Below are 26288 nucleotides of genomic sequence, written 5' to 3'. Positions count from 1 at the left end.
ACGAGTGGGTCACCTCACCTCATCCTCCCTCACCCTCAACACTGGATCCCCCCAAGGCTGTGTGCTCAGCCCTCTGCTGTACTCACTGTACACCCATGACTGCGAGGCCACGTCAGAGTCCAACGTCATCATCAGTTTGCTGACGACACTGCTGTTGTGGGACTAATCTCTCACAATGAGGAGACAGCCTACAGGAGAGAGGTCTCCCGCCTGGAGAACTGGTGCCAGGAGAACCACCTCCTGCTCAACGTCAGCAAAACAAAGGAACTGATCGTGGACTTCAGCAGGAAGCAGCAGAGGGACTACCATCCACTTGTCATCAGTGGTGCTGAGGTGGAAAGAGTGGACACTTTCAAATACCTGGGAGTGACCATCTCACACGACCTGTCCTGGACTCATCACATAAACATCACTGTGAAGAAGGCCAGACAGCGTCTCTACCTCCTCAGGCGGCTGAGAGACTTCAAGCTCCCACTCAAGGTGCTCAGGAACTTTTACACCTGCACCATCGAGAGCATCATGCGTGGGAGCATCACCACCTGGATGGGAAACTGCACCAAGCAGGACTTCATGGCCCTAAAAAGGGTGGTTCGTTCAGCTGAACGGACCATCAGAACCACCCTCCCCAACCTGCAGGACATTTACACCAAGCAGTGCAGGCTGAGGGCCATGAAGATCCTAAAACAGCCCAGCCACCCCGGACACTCTCTCTCTCTCCCTGCTCCCATCAGGCCGGCGTTACCGCTGCCTGAGGGCTAAGACTGAAAGGTTGAAGAAGAGTTTTTACCCACAAGCCATCCGTCTGCAACTCTGAGCCCTAACTGGACCATTATTGCACAGTGTAAATATTATAATTTAATTTAAAAAGTGTGTATAGTGTATAGTATATAGAGTATAGTGTATAGTGTGAATTACTTTTTTTAAATTTTTCTTCTTATTTATATGTGTATATAAGGTTGCAGGTACAAAATACATTTCACTGTGCATTGTACTGTGTATAACTGTGCATGTGACAAATAAACACTATCTTATCTTATCTTATAAATGCTATACCTGACACACACAATGTAAAAAACAGTAACTAGTGCTCCTAATGATACTTCAGTTACGTACATAAAATAGATTCGCTCGTTACAAACATCTAAAATACTTATATAACAATTTCCAAAGCCTTTTGTAGGCGCTTTTCACATCTGTTATGTTCAATAACCTGTAGGGGCGGTAGGCGCTAATTGTAAAACTTCACCAACGCTGGAGGCAACGACCACAACAACAATCATGGCGGCACCGAACGAGGGATTTTCGCTATATTTAGTTAGAGAGAGAGAGAGAGCAAGCGCTCGCCTGTCTGTGGCCTTTGAACACACGGAGACAAATTTGGCAGTGAGTGACACCCACTGCCCGTGCATGTACTGCTCTGTTGGTCGCATATGCAGGCTTTGGAAGTACAGATTAGATTTTGTATTACATAATACTAATTATTATCATTGTATGTTAATGCATTGTTTTCTGTCCCCTAACTGTTAAATCATATTTTCGGGAGACTTCGGTCTCGTTTGGAGCATATTCTGGAACGCATGCCTTTGGATTTGGACTTCTTAGAGTTTACATGCACACAAGAATATGTGCTGTTAAATGCACTGTCTAGTCAGGCACACATTTGTCCCAATATTTTAGATGCACTGACAGACCTGCACAGTCTCATAAATGCTGAAAAACACAGAAGCAAAGAGCACACTACAGTTGTACAGTTTGAACAAGGACCAACAGGGCGACAGCGTATGGTAGTATCCTCAGACTGCCTTCGCCACTTGCTTGAACTTAACTTGTCCGTACCATATATAACCAAGCTATTGGGGGTCTCTAGAAGTACACTGTACAGACGTATGCGGGAGTGTGATCTCTCAGTAAGGACACTCTACAGCACCATGACTGATGAAGACTTGGACCAGTGTGTGAGGGAGATCATATCCAAGCAGCCTCATTCTGGATACCGAATGATGAAGGCACTTCTGCAAGCCAGAGGACTGAGGGTGCAGTATGACCGCGTCAGAGCATCCATGCACCGCGTTGACACCAGTGGTGTCATAGCTCGGACATTCAATTTGGGGTGTGTCAATCGACGTACCTACTCTGTTCCAGGTCCTCACTCCCTGATGCACATCGATACAAACCATAAATTGATCCGGTATGTTTTTGTTTTGTTTTTTTAGTCATTTGTAGTGCAATTCATGGTTTGATGTTATTGTACAGTATACTTATTGCTGTTAAGGCACACATTATTTTCATTAGTTGTCTTTAACACACGATTTTTTTTTTTCTTTTTAGATATAACATTGTTATATTTGGAGGGATTGATGGCTTTTCCCGTAAGGTAAACATAGTTGTCCAGGATAAATATGTTTTTAACAACATCATCATACCTAGTATTTCATAGTGGTATCATTGCATTGTGCTGCAGATTATGTACCTGGGTGCATCCTCCAACAACCTGGCATCCACTGCCCTGGCCTTCTTCCAAGCATCAGTTGAGAAGTTTGGTTTTCCACTAAGGTAAATGTATATTTTGCTAAACTGTTAGATAATGCCCCAAAGCATGGGTAACTTAGTTATTTATTTATTCACTTCTTCACTATCTATAGACTTATTTTTATTTATATTTCTTAGGGTACGTGGTGATCAAGGGGTGGAAAACGTGGACATCGCTCGCCTCATGTTCACAGTCCGTGGTACTGGGAGGAGCAGCTTTATATCTGGGAAAAGTGTTCATAACCAACGGTTAGTTGAGAAGAATGTAGTACAATGCTACTTGAAAGCTGTCACCTAATATTTATAGATTAAAAAAAACTTGCAAAATCCAGAATGTAGTATATGTAGCAAAATGTATTGATAAAGTGATGAAAATTAATACAAATAACCAAAAGATGCAATTTTAAAACCCTAATTACTTTACCTTTTAAATTATGTATAATGCTTTTATTCTTATTGTTAATGTCAAGTTTTTGTAGTGTATACAATGACATTGAGATGTAATCTGTGTAATTTTAGGATTGAGAGGTTATGGAGGGACCTGTGGGTTGCTGTAACGAGCATCTACTACGATGTTCTCCATTACCTTGAAGATGGTGGCTTCCTCAGCATTGGTAATGCTACACACCTGTTCTGTTGCCACTATGTGTTCCTGCCACGCCTACAGGAAGACTTGGACACTTTCCACTGTGGTTGGGACAATCACCCACTCAGAACAGAAGGCCACATGACTCCTAACCAGCTGTGGGCACTGGGCTGTTCACACCACCCAATTCAAAGACCAGATAGTACAGAAGTATGTGCATGTTTTAACATTTAATTACATTAGGACAGGTGATTCAATTTCAAAACCATTCTAAGTCTTTCTTTCTGTAGGATCTGGACTTTCCCCATATTGAATGGGAAGACAGTGGGCTTCCTCAGAACCAGCACTCGGGCATTGTGGTCCCAGACACGGCGTGCCCTCTGACTTGTGAACAAATGACAGCCTTAAAGGAGGCAGTTGACCCAAAAGCTGCATCTCAGTCTTTTGGCTGTGACATTTATATGGCTGTTCAGTTTTGTGAGCATTTGCTTTCTTTGTGAATAAAAGATGATCTAAGAATCAAAATACCTGCACTTGTTGGGTGTTTGCTGTTTTTGGTGAGTCAAAAGGGAGGATACTGAAGACAAGTCTGTAGCCAAAACATTTATTTAATGATTTCCTGTGAACAGCAAACATGCAAGCCAGCAAATGTAAACTCAGGACTCTTTTTAAAATTCTGAACCCTTTACAGCTCTGGTACTTGAAGTGGTAAGTTTGTTTTATTTTAAGAACAGTGAAGATTCTCAGCTATTCAGGTTTTGATAAAGAACTAATTCACGTCTTATCCAAGACAAGAAAATCCAGTTTTGACTTGACTGAGTCTCTTGTAAAAAGATGAAATATCAACTTTACAAAACGTACTCCAGATGACTTCTTTAAAACTTTTTTTAAAAAACCCTTTAAAAAACAGTTAAACAGAACATAAAATATTTTTAAAACTTGAATTATTGAAACATCAGCTGGTACTTTCACAGTAAACCAAACCCTGTGTGGCAGGTGGAAACAGAAGCAAGCAAGTCACTCTGGAAAGAAGTGTAATCCTTGTAGTGGCAAGGGATGCGCAGAATCTCAAAGCAGGTTGAGGCTGTGATATATCTTCCTGTGGTTACCTCTACAGAGAGAGCTGTTGGCAGGACCTCCCAGCCTGTCCAGAATTTCACCAGATTCAGCAGTTCAGTCGGTGTAGCTACATAAAAAACAAACAAAAGTAAATTCTAATGCTGTTTAAATCACACGTGCAAGTGTTCTCTAACAGCCAACCTCTTGTGATGAACTCCTGGAGGTAACCCGACACACGACATTTGCTGTCAGCTGAGCAGTCGTTCGTCATCATCATCATCATCATCGTCTGCTTGTGGCCAAGTGATGCGCTGCAGAAGAACCTGCATTGAAATGCACATGAGAAGCATAATTCACTCTCTGATCTTTTCAGCTAAATTAAAATACAAATGAGGTCAGATCAGATTTATTAACTAACTTACTTCAGGGCAGATGTTTCTTGCTCCCTCTTTTGGAAGTAGCAAAGCTGCTGTGTCTGGTCGCTGAGTCAGCACTGTCCACATTGGTGTTTCTTTAAGACCTCGTCGCAGCTGCTTGATCTGTCTTGTGACTCGTCCAATTACCTATTAATAGTGATAAGAACTAATGGAACATATTCTCTCTCTCCAATATTTTATTCTAACCTCAGTATAAGCAAAACAATCTTTATCAAAAAGGTTTTCAAACCACGTGAAAAAAGGTTAAAAAAATAGTTTACAGTTTAATAGTTAATAAATTAGACATTTTTTTAAAACCCAAGGCCATATTCCAGGAAGCAGGTTCAACAAACCGAGTTTAAATCAGACTCTCAGTTGGCCAACTGTGAGATTGGTAACTTTCATTAGTTTCCCGTTCCAGAACGGCTGATCAGAGTTAGTTCAATCAGTTAGCATGTGAGTAAGGAAAGAAAGTCATCATCAATGGAGCACCGACACCAGGATTCACATCTGGCAACGGGCAAATATGGAGCAGAGCCTCAAATTTAATCCAGCGGATCAAGGAATATACGTTTGAGTGTAGAGCATGACAAGTCATTTTAATCAGCTTGGCCCACTCTGTAATCATAGAATTAAAGTTTGTTATAAAATATAGAATTTATTTTATAATGTCCATGTCATCATTTATGCAACTTGAATTTTCATCAGATGAAATTAATTATTCAGCTGCAGCCTGACGGACAAACTACAGGAGACAGAAAGTGAAGATAAAACTGTGGAGAAACAGCTCAGACTGAGTTTACTGAGCGACCTGTGTGTTAGAGACTGAGACAGCAGCAGACCTCAGGTACATTTTTTTAGAAGGTGTTTTTTCTGCAATTTGTGACAGTTCAGTTTATGACCATTTAATTGTTTAAATAATTTTCAGTAAATATGGAATCTATTGACAGTCTGGCAGCTATGCTCATAATGCGTGACATCATCGCTGTCTCCGTCCTTACAGCCTGTTGACGAGTGAACGACTGTAAAAGCTTCATGTTACGTACAAAAATAAATGAATGTCTAACTGGGATTTCAGTGCTGGTAGAAACAAACGTCTGCAGATGAATTCTCTCCTCTGACAGCCAATTTATGAATGAGGAAATGATCAGAGTGTCAGACAGGTGGTTCAGGTGCAGCAGGAGGGGAGGAGTCAGAGAAATACTCAGTTTGTTGGATAAAACCTGCCAGTGAGCAGGTTAGGTTCACAGAGTCTGTTACCATGGTAACTGATTCAGAGTTGAAGATAGCTCTCTTTCTAGAACAGTTTCTGTTATTTTAGAGTTACAAACCCAGAGGTTTTTTTGATGTTGTTTTTAGCTAAATCTGCTTCCTGGATTGGGGCCCAGTTCTACCAGAAACATTTTCAATTCAATTCAATTCAATTCAATTCAATTCAATTTTTTTATATAGCGCCAAATCACAACAAACTGTCGCCTCAAGGCGCTTTGTATTGTGGGTAAAGACCCTACAATAATACAGAGAAACCCCAACAGTCAAAACGACCCCCTATGAGCAGCACTTGGCGACAGTGGAAAGGAAAAACTCCCTTTTAACAGGAAGAAACCTCCAGCAGAACCAGGCTCAGGGAGGGGCAGTCATCTGCCGCGACCGGTTGGGCGCTAGCCAGCGATTCAAGGAGAACATGCGGCTAAACATGTCGCTCCTGGTCTGATTGGGGAGGGGCCCAGAGAAAACTACAGAGTCCGACATCGTTTTTGCAAAGTTACACACCGAGTCAATATTAATTTTAGTGACCTCCGATTGCCGTAACCGGGTGTTATTACTGCGACGTGAATAACGATCTTACCAAATCTACGATTAGCCTTAGCCAGCAGTTTCAAATTTCCATGAATGTCGCCTGCTCTGGCCCCTGGAAGACATTTGACTATAGTCGCCGGTGTCTCTAGCTTCACGTTTCTCAAAACAGAGTCGCCAATAACCAGAGTTTGTTCCTCGGCGGGTGTGTCGCCGAGTGGAGAAAAACGGTTAGAGACGTGAACAGGTTGGTGGTGTACCCGGGGCTTCTGCTTAGGACTACGCTTCCTCCTCACCGTCACCCAGCCGGCCTGTTTTCCCTGCTGCTCGGGATCTGCTGGGGGGAGCTAACGGCGGCTAAGCTACCATGGTCCGCACCCGCTACAGGGGCCTGGCTAGATGCAGGATTTTCTAGGGTGCGGAGCCGAGTCTCCAGTTCAGAAAGCCTGGCCTCCAGAGCTACAAACAGACTACATTTATTACAAGTACCGTTACTGCTAAAGGAGGCCGAGGAGTAACTAAACATGTGACACCCAGAGCAGGAAAGTGCAGGAGAGACAGGAGAAGAAGCCATGCTGGTAGTGAGTCGGCTAAGGGCTAAGCTACTAGCTGAGCTAAGCTAGCGAATTTCTAAAAACAAATAAAGTGAGTAATGTGAATACAGGTGATTCAGCAAAGAGTATGCTATTTAAAGTAGGTGAAGATTACACTAAAATATGTTATTATCCAGATAAATCGAGTTATACAGATATAACAGCTAACAGACAGCAAAACACTGTGCTCCGAAACAGGAACAGGAAGTGATACAATACCGCAGTGAGAGCCAACACCAAGTGACAGCGCCATCTTTGTTTGACTCCTTACTATGGTGTTGACTTTATAAAGACATTTCACATTTGGGGTGTTTTCAATCTGACACATGCATGGATCCATGTACTCGACGTTGTATTGTTTATCCTTTATCCTCTTTCTCACTTCTACTGCTGCCTAAGCCCTCTGTTCCATATAATTGGAGCACAAAGGTTTAGGAAGTATCTCCCCACCGTGCAACCCTTTATCACAAAGCAGAGATGTGAGTAACAATGGGAGTTCAGTGGTATTCATCCCTCTACAAAAAGACGAATAAATATGGATTTATGGTTCTTAGCCATAGTGATGGATTAGGATTAGACGAACAGACTTTAGGATTGGACTAGATAAATTAGCTAAAATCAATATAGTATCAGTATTAGATTTAGAACTTTTTTTGTTACAACTCAGATTTTGGAAGGTTTTTTTAAAAAAATCTATTTCATTGACATTTCTTTGCCTGGTGTCTAGCTGTCAGAAATTAAAACATTAATTATAAATAAACATTAAATACAAATTAAGATACAAAACTTATTGATAAACATAGTAAAAACACCTGCTATTACCATTTGTATTTAGCTCACTACCTGCTACTCATTAACTGCATCTTTGTCAAACAACAGTTACTTCCTTAACATCTTTCAACAATTGATGCTAAAGGCAGACAGACATGTATTATTAGACGTGCATTATTTCAGGCTAAGCATCAGAAAGGAATGTGGCCTTTGTGATTTTAACTTATTAGGGCCATAAGAGTTGGTTTCAATATCTCCAAAACATTCGATTAACACATACACCAGTCTATAGAGTTTACAGATAATGGTGCAAAAACACAAGCAAACAACAATTAAAGTGTGTGGCAGCTACTAATGACAGAGACTGACTTTTGTTAATGCACAGGCTGAGGAGAATATTATAGAGTGCTTTGAGCTGGCAGATTTATCATAGTAACACAAACAGCCAAACTTTACAGCAGTCATTCCCAAAGTCAGGAGTGCTGCAGCCCACTTAATAACCAGAAACTCCCATGAGGCCCACCCAATCTTAAATCTTCACTATAATCAAAATACAAGAGAAAGTGAAGTATTTCCTTGAAAAAAAAAAAAACATTAACAAGACATCCTGTTGGGTATAAATTGCTAATGCTACCCAGTCATATGTAAAGTACTAATGCCAGTATTTGACCCACTTAAATGGCTGAAAATCAACAGAATGGTGGTGGAAAGTTGTGAGCTGGAAATGAAATATCGCACCCTGTTGTAACTGCAAAATCAACATGCATGTACGTTTCATGCCTATGAGACGTAAAGCATGAAATGGACACAATTGCACGCTTTGCCGTGATACTGGGTTGTGCTGTATTTCATCAAGTTTTCTTTACGTCTGTGGTTATCTACTTTCTGTACTGCGATCAAACGCCTTTTATTGTTGTACTGCTGTTGCATGTATGTGATTTTAAAAGTATGTTTATTTACTGATTAAACTGTACATGATATTAGATATGAATCTGTATCACTTTGATTAACTAATATTTTACTTTATCTCAGTCACTCTTAAGTTTTTTAATCAGATTTCCTTTATCTTCATCTACAATAAAGTAAAGAATTTGCTTTGCTTTTATTCCTTTGTCTGTTCTGATTGGTGCAGCATGCTTGTAGATAGTTATGTGTCAAGAAAAACTATGACAAAAAATATTGAAAATTCCTTTTTTTGAGAGAGATTTTTGTTAATACAACATTTGAGTTAATATGAAACAAAAAGATTAACTATTAGTTAACTCAAGAATATCACTTTTCCTTGCACAGTGCAATTCAGCACAAGACCTGATGGCTGATGTTTGGTTGATTCAATTCAATTCAATTCAATTTTTATTTATATAGCGCCAAATCACAACAAACTGTCGCCTCAAGGCGCTTTGTATTGTGGGTAAAGACCCTACAATAATACAGAGAAAACCCAACAGTCAAAACGACCCCCTGTGAGCAGCACTTGGCGACAGTGGAAAGGAAAAACTCCCTTTTAACAGGAAGAAACCTCCAGCAGAACCAGGCTCAGGGGGGCAGTCATCTGCCGCGACCGGTTGGGCTGAGGGGAGAGAAAGACATGCTGTGGAAGAGAGCCAGAGATTAATATCAATTAATGATTAAATGCAGGTTGATGTGTTTACTCTCCTAATTTGATAATGAATCTCCTCATTTTATATATTATACAAAAACTAAACCTGAGCAAACGGTTTCTGTCATTTTATAGAAAACTGCTCAGTTAATTTATTTAAGTTGTGTGTGTGTGTGTGTGTGTGTTTGTGTGACAGAGGGTGGAGGGCCACTAAATGGAGGCCACAACCCTGAGGAAGAAGCTGCTTTTAGTCTGTTTGTCCAGGTTTTAATGGTCCAGTATCTCTTCCCCAAAGGCAAAGGTGTGAGCAGGTGGTGACCCAGGTGTGTTTAGTCTGCTTATGCTGCTGGCTTTCTATTTGAGGTGGTTAGAACACCCAGCATGCGGGAATGGGAGTGTAGTTCCCACAACTGGGTCCCAGCTACTGCACCCGGACGGCCAACACAGGTTAATGCCCGGCCACCAGATGGTCTCCCTCGAGCTCCCTCCCTAGGCCTGGCTCCAAGGTGGGGCCCCGGTAACCCTATCCCAGGGAGGGTAAACAGTTCCCTTGGTGACTCTTCCATAGGAGTCTACCCAGACATTGTTGATAAAAACCTGGTGCCATCTACCAGAATGATGAAGATGAAGCAAGGGTGGACATTGCACCAGACAATGATCCCAAACACACAGCCAAGGAAACTCTCAATTGGTTTCAGAGAAATGAAATAAAGCTGCTGGAATGGACCAGCCAATCACCTGACCTGAATCCAATTGAAAATCTATGGAAGGAACTAAAGCTCAGATTTCATAGAAGGAGCCCACGGAGCCTTCAGGATTTGAAGAGCATCTGTGTGGAAGAATGGTCCAAAAATCACACCTGAGCAATGCGTGCAACCAGTTTCTCCATACAGGAGGCCTCTTGAAGCTGTCATCACCAACAAAGGCTTTTTCCCTGTGTCATTTCTCATTATTACACATAATTTATGGACATCAATGGTTTGATTTCTTTGCATGTGTGCATTGGATGGGTTGTTACTGACATCCGGTGAGAATTTTATGTCAATAGCACCTTTAAAAATATGTTTATTTAGAAAATCAGTGATGTGTTCAATATTTATTTTACTTGCTGTATATGTTTCAGTCTTTAATTTGCGGAATTAAAGATAAATGTTTGTAAAAATGTGCATCTCAGTGCTGAAATTAATTTGTGTGCTGGTTTTGCAAAAAAAAAAAAAAAAAAAGAAAAGAAAATGTGGCTGAAATCTAGTGAAGCTGATTTCACTTCTCTGTTCTCACAAAAAATTTTTTCATATGTCACAATAAACTGGATTAAAAAAAAATGCACTAATAGCACTTTTCTGTGGTTGCTGAGAGAGTCAAATTAGTGTGAGATAGAAGTGTATTAACAAATCACTGAGAAAAGCTGTGAGCAGGACCTACTGGAAGGTCACGAGTGCATGCACAAGGTAAGGCCATTTTGGCATTTTTCCTCTTGACTTAAGTCAGCATATTTTGGTTGGGGTTTGGTTTAGGTTGAGAACTGATGTAATACAACTGAAAAGTTTGGAATAAAAATACTAGAAAATGTATTGAAATGTGAGAATATGGAGTGAAACGTGATATTACAGCAATATGAATTAAAATGGAAACAATCAGGAGGGTAAATGTAGCTCAAAAACATGGAATGAAATGCATTAAATGTAAAAAACAAATATCTGTGCGGGTAGCTAACCTTTAAGGCAGGGGTCTCAAACTCCAGGCCTCAAGGGCCAGTGTCCTGCAGTATTTAGATGTGTCCCTGATCCAACACACCTGAATCAAATGGCTAAATTACCTCCTCAGTATGCAGTCAAGTTCTCCAGAGTCCTGCTAATGACTTCTATATTTGACTCAGGTGTGCTGAAGCAGAGACACATCTAAAATCTGCAGGACACGTGTTATTTATAGGTATTATTGAGCTTAAGCATATTTATTTTAAAGTAGTTCATTTTGAGTTGAAGCCATGACACATACAGAATATTATGCTGATATAAATAATAAACATTATGATCACTTTTGCAATACAAACATACCAGTGTAACACAACAGTGTCGCAAATTGCAGCTTCCAAGATTATAGACTTTTACCCTTTCAACACAGATCAGTGGGTGTTAGACGAATGGGCCTATTGTATTAGAGTGCATTAGTCTTCATCTAGCTTTGCCTAAGAGATTTGAACTAGGAAAAATAATCATGAATTCATATGACAATTTGAATTATATCTCCTCACTTCTCAGCAGGAATTTTCTCACAGGAACTCAAAAAGTAAATAATGGCCTTGAACAGCGATGAGTTTAAACTCTTTAATGAGACTTAAAGAGGTGAAATCAAGCTTCAAATTGAGCTATCAGCATTTCACTAACAGGGACCCCAACCGCAAATACACACACATTTAATGAAAATAAAGCAACAAGCTAGGCTGGAGGCTACAGTAAGGGGAAGGCCCTACTGAAGATCAGTGGTGACTCCTGAACCTGGTAGATCCTCAAAGAGAACCCTCCTTGGAGCAGAAGAAATTTACATATATATATGGCAGGTGGTTGTGAGTGTAATTAGAATGAAATCTGCCAAAAGTTATATTAGAAGATCGTAAGTTAGACAGTCAATGAGATGCATTTGGTGCTGAAGACTTGTGATAAGAACTGACAGCTGAGTGAGGAAGTTGGATGGCAGGAACAAGTGTCCAACTTAGACTTAACCTTTACAATATGTATTTTCATTCAAAGGAGTAGATAGGCATGACAAAGTACAAAGCTGATATCCTTTGTAAATATTATGATCACTAAGCTACTCATGTTCTTCCTTATAAACATTACAGTATAACACAACAGTCACCACTGTTGAAGTTTTTAGAGGACAGGGTCTGTTGCACTTGACTGGATTAGTTTTTGTCTCGCTTTGTCTAATAGATTTATTTAATCATTAATGTATATGAAGTTTTTAAATAATTAAAAACTAATGTTATAATCTCACCTCTTCGTTAGATCAACAGCAATTTCCTCACAACACCTCATCTAGTAATAATGGCCTTGAGCAGTGATGAGTTTACACTCTTAATCTGACGGAAAGCAGTGAGCTCAAGCTTCAAGTTGAGCAATCAGCACAGCAACGCTATGCTGCTGCCATCATCATTCTCATCTTCTGCATCAGCCTGCCTGGAAACAGCTTCCTGCTGTGGGTCCTCCGAAGAGAACAAGCTTGGAAGAGCACACCCGATATCTTACTTCTGCAGCTCACAGTTGCTAACCTTTGCTTCACTCTGAACTTGCCCTTTGAGGCCTGTAATGTACTCCACGGCTGGATCTTTGGAGATTGGGCCTGTGGAGTCGTGATATGGGTTTATTATCTGGGACTGAACACTTCTGTGGTGATCCTCACTGCCATGTCTTTGCATTATTATGTTTCTGCTGTTCAAGTTTCTTGTCTGTGTGCACAGGTCTCAAGAAAATGTGGTGTGCTTGTAGCTAGCATCTTGATATGGCTGGTAGGTGCAGTTTCAAGCATTAAGCTGTCTGTGAATAGTGGAGTCACACATGATGAAGTGTGTGTACATATGGAGTCATTAACTATGTTACTTGTTGACTTGTACATGGAGATTTTCCTTTTCTTTCTCATTCCTTTCTTTATCGTTACATTCTGCTATGTTCACATGTGGATAATGGTGAAACAGGGCAGGATAAACAGCAATCAGCAGCCTTCAAAACTGATTTTTGGATAACTGTTGCTATTTTTCTTTGTTTGACTCCTTACTGTGTCCTTAACTTTATAATGACACTTGAGATCTTGGGTGTTTTGAATCTCACACGTGCAGGGTTCCATGTATTGCACTTTGCATGGGCTATCCTTTATCCTCTGTCTCACTTCTACTGCTGCCTTAGCCCTCTGTTCCATATAATTGGAGCACAAAGATTTAGGAAGTATGTTTCCATACTGTGTAATCCTTTATCACAAAGCAGAGATGTGAGTAACAATGAAAGTTCAGTAGTATTCATCCATCTAAAAGATGAAGAAATGTGAATTTACAATGCTTAGCCATAACCATGGATTAGTATTAGATTACCAGATGCTTTAGAATTAGACTAGATACATCAGATGACATTAATATGGATTATTACATTTGTTGCCAAAGTAAGGCTCTAACTTTCAAATATTCCAATTGTGGAGGCATTTTACATCCGTTTCTTTGACTTTTCTTTTGACTGGTATCTGGCTGTCAGAAATAATTAACCTGATGTTAATCAAGCTGCTTTCTATCTATAATTTGGTGTAACATGAATGTACTAACATTTGCTCATTTAACATTAAAGATAATAAGATACAAAACATATTGATGAACATAGTAAAACTATACCAGCTATTACCATTAGTATTTAGCCCACAAACTGCTACTCATGAACCTGCATCTTTGTCAAACAATAACGTCATCTTTCAACAATAGAGTCCTTTGAGCTGGCAGATATACCATAGTAATTCAAACAGCCAAACAGCAACGCCAGGGTTCTTGTGCCTCATTCAGATAGTAGGTTCACAAAAAAACTCATGCTGTTCTGAGGTCCGAGTTGGGTCCTACCAGTTGCTGTAAAGCTTTAACTGAGAAAAAGGGGAATAAAAGTGTGAGACTTCTGTTTGACAGCACTGAGGTGTAATGTGCTGTGCTTCATCAAGTTTTCTTCATGTAGTTATCTGTGATTATCTGCTTTCCGATCAAACTGTGTCATCATCAAGAGCCTTTTATTGTTGTACTGCTGTAGCATGCACATTTATTTACTCATTAAACTGTATGTGACAATGGAGATATCATAAATCTATTTCCTTTGACTATTTTACATTATATCAATCACTCTTGTAAAGTTTAATCATATTTCTAACTTTCATCTACAATAAAATGAAGAATTTGTTTTACTTTCATTCCTGTGTCTGTTCTGTTTGGTGCAGATTGGTGAGACTTCTGTTTGACAGCAGTGATGTGTAATGTACTGTGTGATCAAGAGTATTTTACTGTTGTACTGCTGTAGCATGTGATTTTAAAAGAATGTTTATTTTAGCGATATCATAAATCCATGTTACTTTGATTATCTATAGTCTATCTTATCATATGAATCACTTTTGTAAAGGTTTTTTTTTTTTTATCATATTTTCCATCCACAATAAAATAAGGAAAATCATCCACTTTTATTTCCGTGCCTTTTTGATTAGTTTAGCATGCTTGTAGACATTTTTTTGACAAACCATGACAAAATTTTTTGTTAAGGCAGCATCTCGGAGTAATTGTGAAATAAAAAAGAAAAGGAACTATTAGTTAGCTTAAGAACGTCAACACGTTTTCCAGCACAGTGGGATTCAACACTTTGGTTGTTGATTGGTACATGCTTTGTTTGTTCTCCTAATTTGGTACTTAATTACTCTTTATGTAATAAAGAGTAATTAAGTATGTATTATGAGAGTATACATATGCGCATACTGTAATATGAATATAAAACTAAAACTAAAATCAACAGTTTCCCAAAGTTTATAGAAAGCCTAATTCACTAATTACATTTGAAAAATCATTTAGTTTGTATGTTTAATAGAAAATTGACAATAATTCAATTCAATTCAATTCAATTTTTTTATATAGCGCCAAATCACAACAAACTGTCGCCTCAAGGCGCTTTGTATTGTGGGTAAAGACCCTACAATAATACAGAGAAAACCCAACAGTCAAAACGACCCCCTATGAGCAAGCACTTGGCGACAGTGGAAAGGAAAAACTCCCTTTTAACAGGAAGAAACCTCCAGCAGAACCAGGCTCAGGGAGGGGCAGTCATCTGCCCGACCGGTTGGGCTGAGGAAGAGAACTGTGGAAGAGAGCCAGAGATTAATATCAATTAATGATTAAATGCAGAGTGGAGTATAAACAAGTAAATAAGGTGAATGAGAAACAGTGCATTATGTGAACCCCCCAGCAGACTAGGCCTATAGCAGCATAACTAAGGGATGGTTCAGGGTCACCTGATCCAGCCCTAACTATAAGCTTTATCATAAAGGAAAGTTTTAAGCCTAATCTTAAAAATAGAGAGGGTGTCTGTCTCCCGAATCCAAGCTGGAAGCTGGTTCCACAGAAGAGGCGCCTGAAAGCTGAAGGCTCTGCCTCCCATTCTACTCTTAAGTATCCTAGGAACCACAAGTAAGCCAGCAGTCTGAGAGCGAAGTGCTCTGTTGGGGTGATATGGTACTATGAGGTCTTTGAGATAAGATGGTGCCTGATTATTCAAGACCTTGTATGTGAGGAGAAGAATTTTAAATTCTATTCTAGATTTAACAGGGAGCCAATGAAGAGAAGCCAATATGGAGAAATATGCTCTCTCTTTCTAGTCCCTGTCAGTACTCTAGCTGCAGCATTTTGGATCAGCTGAAGGCTTTTCAGAAAGCTTTTAGGACAGCCTGATAATAATGAATTACAATAATCCAGCCTAGAAGTAATAAATGCATGAATGAGCTTTTCAGCATCACTCTGAGAAAGGATGTTTCTAATTTTAGAAATATTGCGCAAATGCAAAAAAGCGGTCCTACATATTTGTTTAATATGTGCATTGAAGGACATATCCTGGTCAAAAATGACTCCAAGATTTCTCACAGTGTTACTGGAGGCCAAAGTAATGCCATCCAGAGTAAGTATCTGGTTAGACACCGTGTTTCTAAGATTTGTGGGGCCGAGAACAAGAATTTCAGTTTTATCTGAATTTAGAAGCAGGAAATTAGAGGTCATCCAGGCCTTAATATCTTTAAGACATTCCTGCAGTTTAACTAATTGATGTGTGTCATCTGGCTTCATTGATAGGTAAAGCTGAGTATCATCTGCATAACAATGAAAATTGATGCAGTGCTTTCTAATAATACTGCCTAAGGGAAGCATGTATAATGTAAATAAAATTGGTCCTAGCACAGAACCCTGTGGAACTCCATAATTAACCTTACTGTCTGAAGAAGACTCCCCATTTACATGAACAAATTGGAGTCTATGAGATAAATATGATTCAAACCACTGCAGTGCAGTACCTTTAATACCTATAGCATGCTCTAATCTCTGTAACAAAATGTTATGGTCAACAGTATCAAAAGCTGCACTGAGGTCCAACAGGACAAGAACAGATGAGTCCACTGTTGTAAGAAGAATATTTGTAACCTTCACTAATGCTGTTCCTGTACTGTGATGAATTCTGAAACCTGACTGAAACTCTTCAAATAAACAGTTCCTCTGCAGATGATCAGTTAGCTGTTTTACAACTACTCTTTCAAGATTCTTTGAGAGAAAAGGAAGGTTGGAGATTGGCCTATAATTAGCTAAGACAGCTGGGTCAAGTGATGGCTTTTTAAGCAGAGGTTTAATTACAGCCACCTTGAAGGTCTGTGGTACATAGCCAACTAATAAAGACTGATTGATCATTTTTAAGATTGAAGCATCAATAATTGGAAAGACTTCTTTGAACAGTCTAGTAGGAATGGGATCTAACAAACATGTTGCTGGTTTGGAGGAAGTAACTATTGAAGTTAACTCTGAAAGATCAACTGGAGCAAAAGAGTCTAAACAAATACCAGCAGTGCTGAAAGCAGCCGAACATGAAGAATAATCTTTGAGATGGTTATGAATAATTTTTTCTCGAATGTCTAAAATTTTATTTGTAAAGAAATCCATGAAGTCACTACTAGTTAACGTGAAAGGAATACTCGGCTCTACAGAGCTCTGACTCTTTGTCAGCCTGGCTACAGTGCTGAAAAGAAACCTGGGGTTGTTCTTATTTTCTTCAATTAATGATGAATAGTAAGATGTCCTAGCTTTACGGAGGGCTTTTTTATAGAGCAACAAACTCTTTTTCCAGGCTAAATGAGCATCTTCTAATTTAGTGAGACGCCATTCCCTCTCCAGCTTTCGGGTTATCTGCTTTAAGCTGTGCGTTTGTGAATTATACCACGGAGTCAGGCACTTCTGATTTGAAGCTTTCCTTTTCAGAGGAGCCACAGTATCCAAAGTTATACGCAGTGAGGATGTAAAACTATTGACGAGATAATCAACCTCACTGGGAGCAGAGTTTAGGTAGCTGCTCTGCACTGTGTTGGCACATGGCACTGAAGAGCATAACAATGAAGGAATTAGATCCTTAAACTTAGTTACAGCACTTTCAGAAAGACTTCTACTGTAATTAAACTTATTCCCCACTGCTGTGTAATCCATTAAAGTAAATGTAAATGTTACTAAGAAATGATCAGACAGGAGGGGGCTTTCAGGGAATACTGTTAAGTCTTCAGTTTCTATGCCATATGTTAGGACAAGATCCAGAGTATGATTAAAGTGGTGGGTGGGCTCCTTTACATTTTGAGAGAAGCCAATTGAATCTAACAATAGATTAAATGCAGTGTTGAGGCTGTCATTCTCAGCATCTACATGGATGTTGAAATCACCCACTATAATTATTTTATCTGAACTGAGCACTAAATCAGATAAAAAGTCTGAGAAATCAGACAGAAACTCTGAGTAAGGACCAGGTGGACGATAGATAATAACAAATAAAACATGTTTTTGATTTTCCCAATTAGGATGGACAAGACTAAGAGTCAGGCTTTCAAAGAATGAAAACTTTGTCTGGGTCTCTGATTAATTAATAAGCTGGAATTGAAGATTGCAGCTAATCCTCCTCCTCGACCTGTGCTTCGAGCACTCTGACAGTTACTGTGACTCGGGGTGTTGATTCATTTAAACTAACATATTCATCCTGCTGTAACCAGGTTTCTGTAAGGCAGAATAAATCAATACGTTGATCAATTATTAAATCATTTACTAATAGGGACTTGGAAGAGAGAGACCTAATGTTTAACAATCCACATTTAATTGTTTTATTCTTTGGTGCAGGTTGATGAAGCTGTATTATTTATTGTTTTTGAATTTTTATGCTTAAATAGCTTTTTGCTGATTTTAGCTTTGGTTTTGGGTGGTCTGGGAGCCGGCACCGACTCTATGGGGATGGGGTTTGGGGGGGATGGCAGGAGGAGAGAAGCTGCAGAGAGGCGTGTAAGACTGCAACTCTGCTTCCTGGTCTCAACCCTGGGTAGTCAGTTTTTAGGAGGGTTAATAAATTTGGCCAGATTTCTAGAAATGAGAGCTGCTCCATCCAAAGTGGGATGGATGCCGTCTCTCCTAACAAGACCAGGTTTTCCCCAGAAACTTTGCCAATTATCTATGAAGCCCACGTCGTTTTTTGGACACCACTCAGACAGCGAGCGATTCAAGGAGAACATGCGGCTAAACATGTCGCTCCTGGTCTGATTGGGGAGGGGCCCAGAGAAAACTACAGAGGCCGACATCGTTCTTGCAAAGTTACACACCGAGTCAATATTAATTTTAGTGACCTCCGATTGGCGTAACCGGGTGTCATTACTGCCGACGTGAATAACGATCTTACCAAATCTACGATTAGCCTTAGCCAGCAGTTTCAAATTTCCATGAATGTCGCCTGCTCTGGCCCCTGGAAGACATTTGACTATGGTCGCCGGTGTCTCTAGCTTCACGTTTCTCAAAACAGAGTCACCAATAACCAGAGTTTGTTCCTCGGCGGGTGTGTCGCCGAGTGGAGAAAAACGGTTAGAGACGTGAATAGGTTGGTGGTGTACCCGGGGCTTCTGCTTAGGACTACGCTTCCTCCTCACCGTCACCCAGCTGGCCTGTTTTCCCTGCTGCTCGGGATCTGCTGGGGGGGAGCTAACGGCGGCTAAGCTACCATGGTCCGCACCCGCTACAGGGGCCTGGCTAGATGTAGGATTTTCCAGGGTGCGGAGCCGAGTCTCCAGTTCAGAAAGCCTGGCCTCCAGAGCTACAAACAGACTACATTTATTACAAGTACCGTTACTGCTAAAGGAGGCCGAGGAGTAACTAAACATGTGACACCCAGAGCAGGAAAGTGCAGGAGAGACAGGAGAAGAAGCCATGCTGGTAGTGAGTCGGCTAAGGGCTAAGCTACTAGCTAAGCTAAGCTAGCGAATTTCTAAAAACAAATAAAGTGAGTAATGTGAATACAGGTGATTCAGCAAAGAGTATGCTATTTAAAGTAGGTGAAGATTACACTAAAATATGTTATTATCCAGATAAATCTAGTTATACAGATATAACAGCTAACAGACAGCAAAACACTGTGCTCCGAAACAGGAACAGGAAGTGATACAATACCGCAGTGAGAGCCAACACCAAGTCAATAGCAAACCAATAGCAAACAACTTCGCCACAACTGATGAAGGAGTGAGTGATCATCTTGCATATCTTTGTGAGATTGACTTTCCAGTTTTACCAGTGTCCTTTTCATTTTAATCTTCATCATCTGTGTCATAGGCACTGGTCTCCTCTTATGTGTTCTTGCCACCTACAAGAACCTGAGAAGTATCATGAATATTTTTATCCTGAAGATGACCTGCTCTGGTTTGATCTTCAGCATCATACTTCCATTCTGGGCAGCTGATCTGGGTCTTTGGGGACTTTCTTTGCAAATTCATGACTGCTGCATACTTTGTTGGGTTGTACAGCAGTGTCATTCTGTTGACTGCCATGACAGTTTATTGTCTCATTACTGTGATGCTGCACAACTAGCCGAGCAACCGTGCTAGATGGAAAAGGTGCAACTAGATGCTTGGAAATTCAGCATTTCAGGCATCACATATGTGACGCTTTAAAAACAAAGGTGGAAAGCTGGGATTATGCTGGCTATTGTGAGGATGTTAAGTGTCACTGGCATTGTTCACAGTTTTTCTTAGTTTACAGTGATGTCCAATCTCACATAATTCCAGGGGGGGGGGGAAATCAGTTTGTGGAATTTAGAGCAGAAACAGAAACACCATTTGATGCCACTGGGAAACTGACTGTTTTTCAAAGATGGACCCAGCACCACTTTCAAATAACTGTAGGCGGTTTTGCTAACTTGTGGCATGCTAGTGGTTCTTTTGCAGCCTTGCTTTATTTGTCCTGTGTAGGTCTCTGATGTCTTATTATTGTGCTTTAATACATTTCATTCAAAGTGGTTCATTTCAAGTTGAAATGTCCTTCAATATATTTGGACTTTAACCCCAGTTTCTTATTTTTACATAGCCTTTAATAATGGTGAAGGTGTCTGCAAGCATAAAGGAGAATAATAAACAGAAATCCAAGATGGATTTAATTATTTTTGGTCTTTGATACTGTCTACATTACTGTAGGGATGGCAGAGACATGCACATAACTGTAGTTTAAATTGGTGCAGATAATTTTACTGTTCAATCCTGATTTTTGTGTTTTCAAAGACAAAGAAAACCTCTAAAAATATGGAGGGGTTACCTGTTTGCTTTTTCTTTTGCTGTTTTCCTTAACGCAAACCTTTGGCTGCAACTCAATATAGATAATATGGAATTTTGAATTTGAGGAAAGTTCTCCTTTAGTGTTGATTATATACTCAAAATGTGTACACATAGTGAAAAGATGAAAGGGAAGAAAAAACAAACAAACTTATGTTTAATTGTTTCAATATTGTTTGTAAGAAAGAGGAAGAATGATTTTAACTTATCAGAAAAAATGCTGCGACTTGTAAGATAGAACTTTTAGACTTTTTTTTGCATATTCTCAGTTGTAGTTCTTCTCACTGACACCAACACTGTAAATCCCACTGTTATGACAATTTATCTGCACTGAGCAAATCAGCCCACAAGGTGGCAACAAAAATGACTGGAGGGTAAAGTAGATGGTAATTTTTTGATGTTTTTTTTTTTCCCAAAGAGAAATTTGTCATAATTGTTAAAGTGTGTGACTTGTGGGGATTTTATTTTTGTTATGTTAATCTTTTGTTTTGATGTGAATATAAAACCTTTTATAAAGTGTGTAGACAATTTAGCCTATAAAGTCATGCAAGTGTTTTAAAAATTACAAATCAGGCATCAGAAAGTGAAACAATTACATTCTTACAACTCTCAAACAGCCTCATTTGCAATAATTTGTATCATTTGTTATATTTTTGTCCACATCTGTTTAAGGCTATTTTGAATCTGTTTGCTGTAGATCTTATATTCTCAATCTTTTTTTTTTTCAAACATCAAAATGGTCAATATATTAGGGATTTATTTATCTCTGTGATCTTCTGAATGTGACACACACAAAACAAATTACCTCTGAAAGGAAGGATAAGCAAAATATGGAATTCTATGTATAATTGTGTAAAGTTCTATGGCTCTGCTTTTATCTAAACCCTGCTTTTATCTAAAATTATGTGTGCTTGAAATGTAGTTATGTCATATAATTTCAGTAATTAAAATACTGCATGAACCAATTCTGCCTTTTTTGTGGTCCAAATATTTTAACTTTCCTACATGTAACATGTCTCTTTGGGGTCCTGTCAGTGTTCTTGATTATGGTTGACTAGTAAGGCCATGATGGCTCCACTGGGGGTCCTGAGAAGAGTGTATTGGGACAGCTCAGTGGGCCTCTCTAACAGCACTCATATCTGTCTCTGGGGCTAGATTAAGCTTAATTAACTAAAGCATCCAGCACGCTCGGATGAATGGATACAAGTCAAGGGCAGAGCAGTCGGGAGCGTGCTCACACTTTCTTTGGCACAGACTGAGAGAGAGAGTTCTGTGCCAGATATAATTTCTGTGCATGTTGTTTGTGTAATAGTCAAACATGAAATTATACTGTAGCATGATCATGTTGTGTTTGCACAAGTCAGCGAAAAATAAAGAGATTTTTTTCAGTGTGTAATATCAGTGACCTATGAACACAGTCGATTCAAACTTTCTCTGCACGTATGAGACACCACATCCTGCAACTGGTTCTTCTTTGCACAGCAATTTTATCAGTTTTCTTAAACAAATTTGTTCAAGAAAATTGATAAAACTCTAAGTTTAAACTCTGGCATTTTCAGCATTTTCTCAGTTTAAGAAGAAAGTGTGTTTTTAATCAGATTGTATCTGTTCTTTCTTTTCTTTCTTTCTTTTTTTTTTTTTGCATTTGTGTTTTTAACATTCACAGAAAACAACAGATTTAATAACATCAATGACTGCAGAGAAAAGACAAAAGTAGAAAAATTCAGTCTAAAACTCACCCCACAGAGTCATGCCATTTCTTATCTTTGAGCCAGTACACTCTCTTCTCCCAGATCATTTTCTTAGCAAATGATGTTGTTGTTCAATCCTGTTTTTAGCCACGAGCGAAACAGCTGTTGTTGTTTTCTTATGGAGTTTCTGCTACTAGCCTCCCTGGCCCTCACGTTCACTCCCTGCTCTTCTTTTCTCCAGGGCAACTCACCCTCCTTTTTCACAGTGATATCTCCCCTTTCATTTTAGTTATCTATAACGATAATTACTCCAACCATATGTGAATTTAATTGATGTCTTGCAAATGTGTAAGTGCGTGTGTGCATATTGCTAATAAAGTCTTATTGCTTGTTAATCTGGACTGTCAGGGAAATGCGTGCAAATCGATTAAGTGTGTCACCCTTATAATTACAAACAACTGTTTTAGAGAACAAATATAGATGACTTATCATTTAGTGACACACACTGGCATGTAAGACATTTCACTAATGCACCTAATCCTGATCGAATTTGTCATGGGAATCTTTTTTTTCTTTCTTTCTTTTTTAAGATTTAAAAGATTTAAACTCACGCTTACCATACACACTTTGCTCAATCAAGAATTCAGGAGGGTGACATGGAGGTTTCGAAGTCCACTCTTAAGAAAGAAATATATTTATGTTTGATAATTTATCATATTTCACGCAGCATCTTGGTCTGTTTTGTTGCTACTGCAAGGCTGCACTTCTCCACTAGAGGGGACATTGGTACAGGCTTATGCTGTTTTCACAAGAGTATAACTGAACCAATAACACCATGTTATTACTTGTATTTCCATTTCAGCCAAAAAAGAATTAAAACAGAGATGTTTGACAAATCAAACAAAAAAAATTATTCCCTAAACAGCTCCATTGCTGTGAATGAATTTCTGTGTTTTTCTTGTTGACTGAACAACTTTTTTGGCTGCTTGCGTTTTTTCAAATATAACCCACAAAGAACAAATGCAGCCTGTCTCTGCATGTATCAGATCTCTATATTGTAGGGTCGTCCTCCTCTTTTTACCTGCTGTTGTGAGACAGAAAAAAAACAGCATGATTAACTACCATGGAGACTTAATTAACAAATCAAACATCTGGATATTCAGACTTAGCCTAGCTGCCTCGGAATGGCTATTTGATGTATCAAACAGTGCGTCCTGATGTTTCTTGCAAAATTTTTCCATCTGGCTTGTTTTGTGTCTTGACTTTTTCAGCTTCTCTTACTTTGTAACTTTAATTTTTAACATCTCTCATTTACAACTTTCCCATTTTGTTTTGTATTTGCTTACTTTCTGGCATTATGGTTTAAATTTTGTAGTCTACTCACAAAAATTGGTTTTGGTGTCACGCTTGTCTTTTTCCCCTCCACCTAATTCATGTGCTATATTGTATTAATGCTTTAAGTCTTGCAATATTAGGATATCTATTTTGAGATGCAGGCTGGTGCATTTTTTCATTATTCTGTTGTATCCACATTGAGTCTCTGTTCTGTTTCTCAGGTTACCATCCCAATGTACCTTACTAAGCAAAGGTCAAACATGGTCACATATACTTTAAAAAAAAAAAACAATAACAAGAAGGAAAAATTTGAGGCTTAAAAGCATTAGTCCACAAAACAGTTAGTTACATGGTGACTTTTATGTTACATTGCAATGAAAAATTAAAATGAAACAGAAATGGCTTCCAGCATAGACTGTATAAAAGAGAGGGAAACAGCCCCCAGGTCTGAAAAATTAAGGTAATGAAGCTGTACCTTAAAGCTGCATTCTTTCTAGTGACCAGCAGGCGGCAGCTCCTTTGCAAGTAGGAGTCTAATTTTATAGAAGTCCAAAGGAAAAATCCTACTGCTTCTTTGATCTGTGGTCTCAGTAAAACCTTCATGGTGGTGTCAGTTGCTAGTTTTAGATCATGTTGAATGCTCATTTTTACATTAGAATCAAAATAAATGATGAAGCAGAGCACACTTTAGGGTGGACCCAGTTTGTGGCTGACAATTCACTACCCTGTGAGCATGGAGTATCCTCAGCTTGAGGCTTGAGGCTTCATTAGTTAATGCCATAGATCAGCCTTAAACAGTCTGTGTTTTTTGCTTGGTTTTTTTTTTGTGCTTTTTTTGGGGGGGGGGGGGGGGGGTGTTCACCAAAAATAAATATATGTAACTGCTGAAATATTTATATGTACTATGAAGAATGTGTGAACAAAACCCCAAAATACATATACTCCTCCATGTGGGACAGCAACCTGTTTGTTCCCAACCCTGCTGATTTATGTTGCTACCCTAATCTGTGATCATGAGCTGTGAGATCATGAGCTTCCTCTGAACAGTGTCTAGGTTCTTTAGAGTTAGGGCGAGGAGCTCTGTCATTCAGGAGGTGCTCAGAGCAGAGCTGATACTCTTCCACATTGAAAGGAGCCAGACAAAATGGTTAGAGCATCTGAGTAGGATGCCTCCTGGGCACTTTTGGGCATGTCCTACCAGGAGGGAGGAGGCCTGGGGACGCAGGACACGACATACACTGCTGCCCCCACAACCTGGACCTGGATTACTGGCAGAAAATGGATGACTAAATGGGTAAATGATATGTATGATGAACGTAATTCACATGCTTACGTCCATCCATAAATGACCACCACACCACCGTGACGCCTCACATGCTTATGATTTTAGATAAATACCAACAAGCAGGTAAACCCTGCTTATTTAGTGTCTTGCCCACCTAAATGCAGTCCTGTGGAAATTTTTAGCTTTCTTAACATATTTAAACAGCAAATATTTCATCCTCTTTGGAACAGGGCTGACTGAGCAACAGCATAATGATTTTAGTAATTTATTCAAGAAAAATATCAACAGATAAAACATTTTTCATGGGAAAATGTAAGCATGGCATTGGTCTCTTAAGTAGGTAATGCGCTCTTTAGCAGAAACAACTGCTTGTAGGTGCTTGTATGCATGGGTCTGCTGAAAAAGTCTTTCAGTTGCAAGATGTTTCAGGCCTTTCTTACATGTATTTGTTTAAACTATCTAATACAACATTTCAGCGGGATGTAAATTCTAGGCTTTGGATGGCCCATTCTGTAACACTCTATTTCTCCTATTTCATTCATTCCTTCCTGAGCCATTTGCTTGTGGATTTATTCTCTTGAAAGGTTGCCTCAGCCTTAACTTACAGACAGATGGTCTCACATTACTTTCAAGCATACTTTGATACGATACAGAATTTTGCAGCAGAATTGATAACTACAAGCTGAACATTGCCTGAGGCACTGAAGCAACCCAAATCTATATCATTTTCATATTTCACAGTTGGAGCTCTTGTCCTGAGAAGCTGCCTTTGGTCTGGGCCAAACAGAACTATTGTTACTGCTGCCAACAGCTCTAACTTTGATTTTTCTCTCCAAAGCACATTAGTTTGAAAGATATTTGCCTATATGTTCTCTCTCAAATTAGTTTTACTTTAATCATTCTTTATGGACAGCAAAGGTTTTTCTGTGGCATGTTTCTCATGCAAGTAAAATTGTGCCATATTCTTCTGATTTTAAACAAATGTGCTTTGACACCAACTGTTACAGCAGTTGCCTGCAGATCCTGCAAAGGACAGTTGGGGAGCCTTTGGGGAAGGAATTTATTGGGGCATTCAGTCCCGGACAAACTGGCAGTCATTAAAAATCTACCCCACTTAGTGACAGTGCAATCACTGAGCTCAGATAATTTTGAGATCTTTTTAAACACCCTTCCAGACACAAAGGCATCCAAAACATTTTTTTTTTTCTGAAGGCCTCATTGAAGCTTGGCAGGAAGACCTCACACACTCCAGTAGC

The 26288-nt window shown here is 39.3% G+C and overlaps 1 protein-coding gene and 1 pseudogene across 1 annotated transcript; both read left to right on the top strand.

Annotated features, from left to right (window-relative positions):
- Nucleotides 1–1627: 1627 nt before the first annotated feature.
- Nucleotides 1628–3615, top strand: LOC115775474 (uncharacterized). The gene is made up of 6 exons (XM_030723009.1): nt 1628–2188; nt 2329–2374; nt 2462–2553; nt 2668–2778; nt 3049–3325; nt 3406–3615. The coding sequence occupies exons 1-6, from the start codon at nt 1782–1784 to the stop codon at nt 3613–3615; spliced, it is 1143 nt and encodes a 380-aa protein (XP_030578869.1). The 5' UTR covers nt 1628–1781.
- Nucleotides 3616–9732: 6117 nt separating this feature from the next.
- LOC115775473 (chemokine XC receptor 1-like) lies at nt 9733–13429 on the top strand (annotated as a pseudogene).
- Nucleotides 13430–26288: the final 12859 nt, after the last annotated feature.

This window comes from Archocentrus centrarchus, unplaced genomic scaffold (genome assembly GCF_007364275.1).
Source record: "Archocentrus centrarchus isolate MPI-CPG fArcCen1 unplaced genomic scaffold, fArcCen1 scaffold_150_ctg1, whole genome shotgun sequence".
Classification (NCBI taxonomy): Eukaryota; Metazoa; Chordata; class Actinopteri; order Cichliformes; family Cichlidae; genus Archocentrus; species Archocentrus centrarchus.
Note: the sequence above shows the minus strand (reverse complement) of the source record. Positions and strands in the feature narration are given on the sequence as shown.

What these genes read in the sequence shown, in the direction of transcription:
- LOC115775474 (XM_030723009.1), top strand. Translation starts at nt 1,782, where the DNA reads ATGGTAGTATCCTCAGACTGCCTTCGCCACTTGCTTGAACTTAACTTG. An exon ending in AAGTTTGGTTTTCCACTAAG is followed by an intron (nt 2,554 to 2,667) that starts GTAAATGTATAT and finishes TATATTTCTTAG; the next exon opens with GGTACGTGGTGATCAAGGGG. An exon ending in AAAAGTGTTCATAACCAACG is followed by an intron (nt 2,779 to 3,048) that starts GTTAGTTGAGAA and finishes GTGTAATTTTAG; the next exon opens with GATTGAGAGGTTATGGAGGG.